Source organism: Cydia fagiglandana, chromosome 18 (assembly GCF_963556715.1).
Source record: "Cydia fagiglandana chromosome 18, ilCydFagi1.1, whole genome shotgun sequence".
Taxonomy (NCBI): Eukaryota; Metazoa; Arthropoda; class Insecta; order Lepidoptera; family Tortricidae; genus Cydia; species Cydia fagiglandana.
In genome coordinates, this window is record NC_085949.1 from 2,679,759 (window position 1) to 2,688,657 (window position 8,899).

Consider the following 8,899-nt stretch of genomic DNA (forward strand, 5'->3'; position numbering starts at 1 on the left):
CTCGTGCCTTGAAACCCTCGCAACACTCAAGATTCCACTTTTTTAACCACTTGCTACGCTTGTGGTCATGTGCGACGTTACTAAACAGCAGATTCAACAGTTCCATGTTACAAGAATGAGAGAGTTGCCAGGATTGTAACATCAGAAGAGATTGTAACTCCTACCTACATTACCTACCTACTATAAAGTATTTTGTATTTTGAAAATAGAAAATAGGTCCCAAAAACTATTTCAAATAAAATACAAAATAGTTTTCTTCAAAAGGTATTTAAATACAAAATACAAAATAGGTATTTTGCATTTTGTATTTGCATTTTAAATACAAGTATTTCAAATAAGTCACATCTCTGACTATTGGTTGTATCCAATTCAGCCGACCGATCAAAAACCGCAATGTAATGAAACTAATGAAACGCACCGTAAACGCAGTTTCTCGCACCGTCTAAATTAGCCCTAATGGAATAGTTGCCCGGTGATTTTCTAGTAGTAAACTCCGAATCGGAAACAGGGGTTGCATATGTCACGGAAATAAGCGCCGCGCGCATGTTGTTTACTCTCTCTTTTACATTGTATAAAGCTGTTCCCAAGGCGGATTTGCAGTGTTGGCCGCCCTAGGCCCCAGGTCCTGTAGTAACTACTAGCCGCCCCTTTCTCAAATCCGCCACTGGCTGTTCCTCTGTCTTATTCTTTACTCCGTATACGTGCTTTTCCTTAATTTATTCCACATTTCGATGGTATCTCGTTACATATCTCGCGGTGGCTCCGTACATTAGCTAATCAAACAGTGTTGGCAAATAACACGAAAGCAACGAATAACAAAGCAGGGATGGTATTCTTAACTACTTCTGAGCAAGCGAGCTTTTGACTCCGGGTAGTTGTCTGATCGGCAAAGCGGCCGTCGAAATCGAGGCTCGGAACCGGTATTGAAATACCTGTTAATATCGTTCCAAAACCATTATATTATTACGTTCATTAAAAAACCGGCGAACTAACAAATTACGTTCTCACTCCTAACTGGTAAGAAGAGCGAACGGAACTTTATGGTTCGCAGGGAACGATATAATACCGGTTACTCTTGAGTTTCGGAGACTCTCGGTTAAACTCGTTGTCATACGTGAAAGAGATAACAATACTTGCTCGTTCTATCTCGCTTCGATATTTTCAATTTAACCGGTTAATTTCGGTCCTCAAGAACGAAATGAGAACGTATATGGCATAAACCGTTATCTCAAAAGAACAGTTCTTTAACCGGTAACCGCAAACGGAAACGAAATCCTTTTCGTTCCCTGGCGAATGAACGAAACCGGTTTGACTAATGAGAACGGTTTCTGAGCCCTGGTCGAAATACAAAGATCATAACATAAAGGCAAAGAGAATAGAGTGTATAGAGGCGGATTGTCAAAGTAAATTATGTAGCCACTGTAAATTTACTGCCATCTTTCGATAGAAGATTAAAGTTGTTAGAACGCCATTTGACTTAGATCCTTATTCTTCCACTGACATGTGTTAATTTGTTAAATATTAATATTAACGCCAGCGGGCGAGGTGTTCAAAATTACCTTGACACGTTCTTCGCGTCAAGATCATTTTGAACACCTGGCCTGCTTAGCAACTTCTGCTGCTGACTATACATGATCGTTTGAATTTTATTTTATTAAAAAAAAAATTTTTTTTTGAACATACATTTAGGTAGGCAAAATGAGAGTAACCATGAAGCGAATGCTCGCCTAATGTTTGGAATAGCAAAGCAGGTGGAACGCAAATACTATGCGAAACAAGACAGTTATTATATTCTTTACGTAACTATAAATACTTCATTGTGAACCTTATATCTGTGGAATAAAGTTAAAAATGCCGTAACGTCTATTAGTGGAAAATTATACTGACATTATTAAAATTAAATTAGGTCGGTATGTCATGTTTTATTTGGCAAAGTTTTATAATATATCGACTAATATTCATAAAATTTTACAGACCGTCTGTCAGTTCGTCTGTCTGTCTGTCTGTCTGGCTATCTGTCACCAGGCTGTAGGTACCTCATGAACCGAGATGATGTACAGCTTGGCAAAAAAGGGGCAATACTGTAGTGTCGTCCCGTTTTCTTATATAATGGTGAAAGGGACGACACTACAGTGTTACCACTTTTTAATTGCTACTCTTTTTTGCCAAGCTGTATTTCTGTTGCAACATGCTAAACTGCATAAATACTAAAAACAGAATATTTATTTAAGTTGGTAACAATTTATCACGGCCAAGACTTCTTCAATCATCATTATTGCCAGCACTTGATTTTACTACGAGTAGTACCAGCAAAAGGTTTTCAAGTGCACACGGCAATATAACAGAGCGGCTACCGCGAAAACCGAAATTCACAAATTGCGGGGATCTTTCTCTTTTACTCCAATGCAGGCGTAATTAGAGTGACAGAGAAAAATCCCCGCAATTTGCGAATTTCGATTTTCGCGGTTATAGCCCAGGCATAACGGCCCACAGATAGTATACAGTTCGTATTCATCGTTCTCTTTTTAATTTCGCCGCTTTGCGTGCCGCGGATTCGTGGTTTTTGGCAATTTTGCGCGCGTAGTGTTGTCATAACTGACTATGCGTATCATTTCAAAGTGAATGGAACAGTTATAAAAGTATGCTTTAGCGGTATTTGTTTTCCGTGTTTTATTCACTTTTATTGGCAGTTTTTTAATTGGACATGGTAATGAGATAAGTATTTTTTTTTTCTCGAATTTGTATTCAAAATGTGTTTTTGGGGATCCGTAGTTAACAAGAACTTAGGATTAATCATCATCATCGTCACCGTACAGACGAAGTCGCGGGCAGAAGCATGTACCTATTCCATAATATACATACAGTTATAATTTATTTATTTATTTATTTAGATATTTAATTCAGGCAACAAGGCCCATATTACAAATACCTTACAGACTAACATACATATGTATTTTATAAACTGTTAATGTTTTTCATAAAGCATCGCACTAAGGCATACTCCCACTAGTCTCCATTTACCTGAATCTGTTATCATAGCTACATAACCTCTCTAGTTGCCACGCCACGTTGCCTCGTTACCTCTGCCCAATAGTGGGCTCATCGCTTTGTCTAAAGTGCATGCGGTGTGACGATAAGCGTCATTGTTGTCCACCGTCCGTTCAGATCACGAGGTCAATTCAAACCAACATTGTGAGATCAAAATGATGCCAGTCGCTCGTGCATTAAATAATAAAAAAACTGGGCAAGTGCGAGTCGGACTCGCGCACGTAGGGTTCCGTACCATAAAGCAAAAAAAAAAACGCAAAAAGAAAACGGTCACCCATCCAAGTACTGACCACGCCCGACGTTGCTTAACTTTGGTCAAAAATCACGTTTGCTGTATGGGAGCCCCACTTAAATCTTTATTTTATTCTGTTTTTAGTATTTGTTGTTATAGCGGCAACAGGAATACATCATCTGTGAAAATTTCAACTGTCTAGCTATCACGGTTCGTGAGATACAGCCTGGTGACAGACAGACGGACGGACGGACGGACGGACGGACGGACAGCGAAGTCTTAGTAATAGGGTCCCGTTTTACCCTTTGGGTACGGAACCCTAATAAAAAATAATTAAATAAATATTATAGAACATTATTTTACACAAATTGACCAAGTAAGCTCAAGAAAGCTTGTGTTGTGCAAGTGTATATTAAATGTCAAACTTCTATGAAATTGTGACGTATAGACATCTTATACCTAAATAACACTTGCACTGCGTGTGTTAACAAAATCATTGCAGTCTTACCTCGGTCTAACTCGAGGTAATTTTACTTTAGATCCAATAACTACTTCTTTTAGACAATCTTCTTCTTCCTCGCGTTATCCCGGCATTTCGCCACGGCTCATGAGAGCATGGGGTCCGCTTGACAACTAATCCCATGATTTGACGTAGGCACTAGCTTTTACGAAAGCGACTGCCATCTGACCTTCCAACCCAGAGGGTAAACTAGGCCTTATTGGGATTAGTCCGGTTTCCTCACGATGTTTTCCTTCACCGAAAAGCGACTGGTAAATGGGCGTTTTCAGAAATAAATATCAAAAACCCGATTCTCACAGATCCCGGTGTTTTTGGGTACTTTCAACTCATAATCACTAGCATATTCAATTCTGATGATAAAATAAAATGTCCCAAAAATTTGTATGAAAATTTGTACATTCCACTACGTCACGCACATACAAGTGAAAAAATTTTTCATACTAAAACGTGACGTAATGGAATGGACATTTTGGATCATCTTTTTTTTTATGGTGGGATGGAGAATGCTGTCGATTCTGAGTACAATGAGCCCAAGAACGTCCAGATGTGAAAGAATCAGGTTTTCAATATTTATTTCAGAAAACGCCCAAATATCAAATGATATTTCGTACGTAAGTTCCGAAAAACTCATTGGTACAAGCCGGGGTTGTAGACAATATTGAAGAAAAACATTCCTCTTTTAATTTACACACAGTCAGCAGCAATAGTTGCTTAGCGGGCGAGGTGTTCACAATGATCTTGACGCGACTTTATTGTTAAGAGAATAAGAGCGTGTCAAGATAATTTTGAACACCTCGCCCGCTTAGCAACTTGCTGACTGTACATATAAGGATTCTTATATACGAATAGAAAACGTAGACACTTTTTTTATCAAGATTTGTCCCCGTACTGCCCTTGATCTAAAATAAATATTGAACGAAAAATAAAACACAATGGAATAAGGTAATGGAAAGATATAAACAATTACAGCGAATGCTATGTTAAAATATTATTTTGTTTTGCCGTGTATTGGGTGATATTGTTAGATTTATAACTTCTGTTTCCGTAGGGTTGTCGAGTTTAGTTTTGGAATTAATTTTGTTGTTTTTCCAACAAGTTGAAATTGGTATGTTTTAGCACTGTAGACACGGAGAGTTATTAGGAAAAAGTTAGTTTAGTTATGAAAATTCGAAAAGCACAAATATTATCTGAACCATAAAAATACAAGATATTTTAAATCATATCTTAAAAAGAAAATCGTCCCTAAAAATACTGATTTGCACAGTAGAATAATTGTTCGCACATCAGAATGCTGTTTTACTGTTAGTTTTTGGGTTCAGGTGAATAGGTGCCTATGTTTTGCTGATCGTTTATATATCACACAAAAATACTTACTGTATATAACCATACAAATATTTTTATTTTTCACCCTGAAAACGTTAACGACCAATGTGGTTATGATTGAATATGGGTTTGGGTTATTAAAAGCTTAGTATTACATAAACATAACTATATAAGCTTAACGGGTTGCTATTTTCTTATTAACAACCCGGATGGTAACAAATTTTATATTAAACATAACTGAAAAGAAAACGAAATACTTTTACATGTTTTTCTTTCATATACCTACACTTTACACCTTCCACAAATGAAGTGAAGTGCAATCACATTATGATCCTGACATTTTTATTAAATTCTCCAATGTGACAACCCTAGCAGTTTTATATTGGACATGAAATCTGATATATGAGTATGAATGAAAAACTAGTTAACTGTAGTTAATAGGGTTACGCCGGTAATATCGTTTTCTATAGATAACTGAATATTGACGTAAACTTGTATACATTTGTACACAGCTAAAAAACTACGTTTTTTCTTTACATTTGTTCATCTTTGAGTTCTTTTCGCACCGTAACAGAATGTTTCTGACATTTTTATTAAATTTTTCTTGTGACAACCCTAGCGCGTGGCTTCCATATTGGACGTAGAATCAGATAGTACATACTTGTGAATGATAGAAGTAATTTCGCGTGTTTTCTGTTCTATAATGGCGTCGCGTGGCTCTGCCTGCATTTACCTGTTTGTGACTTAAGACTTACGTTAAGTTGAATAATACCCTGCCATTATCCTAAGAATAGTATCAGCATACATTATTTATCGAAATCGCAACTATGAACTGCCACCCGCGATATTTCTCGACCGATACGACCTCAAATTTTTAACATATTCATTGCCACTAAGTGCCACGGTTTCGCCGTATCAAAAATATATGTAACTCCGTATAAGATAAATAAAGTCTAAGAAAAAAACGTGCCTCGGAAATCAAGAAAAAGTCATTCCCGTATAGATGGCGCCATTACCTTTGGCCTATTCTCGGCTAGATGGCGTTGACACCGTTTGATATTTTAACAATTTTAACACATATCAGTGAAAGAACATGGGTCAGTATGGAACAATATGAATTAAAAATCATTTATCCGTATACATAACTATTTTGATTAATCTATATTTTCAATTTTATTTTAAGTTTTAATCGTGTGTCGATAGATGGCAGTAAATGTACCGTGGCTACAAAATTTACTATGGCAATAGCCCTCTATACTATCGATTCTCTTTGGCCGTATGGAGCGCGTAGTCGCTACGAACAATGTACTCACAGTCGGGTTCTTGGCCCTGAATCTGTTAAGAAAGCGTCACGTACGCCCATATCAACGCACTTGTAACAGTTGCAACACGTCTGGTGTTGCAGGTGTCCATGGGCAACGGTAATAGCTGACTGATTGAACCTATGATAAGCACCTATGTAGAAAAAAACGTTCAAAAATATGAAGGCAGGATTCCACCAGTGTGCGGGACAAGCAGTTTTGTACTGTATATATGAAACCAGCCTTACTGCCGGATTCGAACTTTAAGATACGTCAATTAATAGATCTGCAAACGATATGGATTAGATATGTCAGTGTCAAAAGTGACGTATTTGTTTGAAGAAACGTCACATTTGACACTGACATATCTAATCCATATCGTTTCCAGATCTATTAATTCTTTTTTCGGGTAGGTGAATAAAACAGAGCAACATCTTGTGCGCAATATTTATTATTTTAAATTGTTAATAAACACCTTTTGGCCACCAAAACTAAATTAATTCTATGTATTATTAACGCTTATCACCTACCAGTAATTTCCTTTCTTTTTTCTAAAAAGTTACACTTTTTTGTTTCACTTAACTCTTTGACACAACACAATGGCCGAAGTGACCTCTATTAAAAATTCTGTAAATGGCTTGGCGGACTTCTTCAAGCAGCACATGGCTGAATTTCAAACTAGCCTCAGCAAAGCAGACCCAGCCAACCCTACGGTTGCATCAGTGTCATCAAGCTTCGCCGCCTTCAAGGAGTTCGTACTGAAGGCTCTTGAGACCCTCCAGAAGCAAGTGGATGTAGTGACCCGCCAAGTGGATCAAATTGAGACGCGCTCCCGTCGCAGCATGCTGCTGGTGCATGGTATCGCAGAGGCAGAGTCTGAGGATACAACGGTCCTGGTGGTCAATGCACTTCAGGCGACCCGGGATGACTTAGCAGCAGCACACATTAAGCGTAGCCGACGCCTGGGCGCGCGCAGCGGCCGCGACAAGAAACCACGCGTTGTTCTTGTTGAATTTAAAGACACTGCAATCCGAGACGACGTGTGGTTCAACAAGGTGGAACTGAAGGGCTCCGGGGTGACACTGGGTGAGTTTTTAACTAAGCCCCGTCACGCTGCGTTTATGGAGGCCCGCGAGCGATTCGGGGTCCGCAGCTGCTGGACGTGGAATGGCGACGTGTTTGTCCTCGGGAAGGATGGAGTGAAGCGCCGTGTGAACTGCATGGCTGAAGTTAAATCGCTCCCGTCTTCAACTACGCCGCCTACTGCTGCTGAGACTGCGCCTGCGGAGCCGTCTGTGGCTGCATCCTCGAGCTCGATCACCAAGCCAGCTCCCCAAGCAAAGCAAGAGCCCAATAAAAGGTCCAAACGCGGAGTATCGAAGACCTGATCATAATGCCTAGGCCGATTGTTTCGCGATTGTAAATAACTTTCTGTTTTTCTGTGCAACCTCTTAACTTAAGTCGTATAATAAGCCTTAATTCTGTTCTTTCGTATTTGGTCGCTTTACACTTTATATTCTACCTTCTTTCTATTTAATCTTTCGTTGACTTTGTCGTATAGATTCATGTTTAGTTTAGCTGTCATTAATGACATATCCGTTCAGTGTTGCCTTATTCAAAATTTGCGTTTTGTTTTTGCTTTGACTTGTAAAACACCATAATTAAATTGTAACTTTATATTTTTCTTCCAACATGCTGGCAGGTAGCGTTGGTAACCTAGTGTATTTGCGTTAAGGATTTTTTTTTTCTTCTTATTACTTGTTATTTATTGATTTTTAATATACATTACATATTTATTTATGTTCAACCATAGCAGTGCCTCTGATTGTAGTGACAATTTCGTGTCTTGCTCATCTGATAAAAGTGTTTCTGATGACAGTTTCCAGAGCTTGCCACCTTCTCTCCATGACCATCTTAACTCAGAGTTTAGTGACGTCAGTAAAAATCTAAACATTGTCCATATCAATGCGCAAAGCATTCCTGCGCACTACAACGACTTGAGCGCAACTTTTGATTTAAATAATATGCACGCAGTTCTAGTTTCCGAATCCTGGCTTAAGCCTTGCTTGCCGTCTACTTCGTTCTCCCTACCTGGTTTCCATCTAATTCGTAACGATCGCGTGGGCAGGGGTGGTGGTGGAGTTGCCATCTATCTTCGTTCTCACATCCCTTTTACAGTTATATGCACGTCAGCACACTCTCCTTCTTCAGATACTGCTGAGTATCTTTTTCTTGACATCTCTTTTTCGCACACGAAACTTCTCCTTGGGGTCTTTTATTCTCCGTCTCTTACTGTTAACTATTTCGCCTCTTTAGAGAAACTTATTGAAGACCTCATGCCTTCCTTTGATCACCACATCATTATGGGCGATTTTAATACCTGCCTCCACAAAAACGACAATCGGTCCCGATCTCTTAAATCTTTGGTACATGCATGTAAGTTAAATATCCTCCCTTCTGGCCCTACGCATCACT

The 8,899-nt window shown here is 38.8% G+C and overlaps 1 protein-coding gene across 1 annotated transcript; it reads left to right on the forward strand.

The window, feature by feature from the left end:
* Positions 1-6,867: 6,867 nt before the first annotated feature.
* LOC134673048 (uncharacterized) lies at positions 6,868-8,490 on the forward strand. Its single transcript, XM_063530987.1, has one exon. The coding sequence runs from the start codon at positions 7,024-7,026 to the stop codon at positions 7,810-7,812; it is 789 nt and encodes a 262-aa protein (XP_063387057.1). The 5' UTR covers positions 6,868-7,023; the 3' UTR covers positions 7,813-8,490.
* The last annotated feature ends 409 nt before the right edge of the window (positions 8,491-8,899 follow it).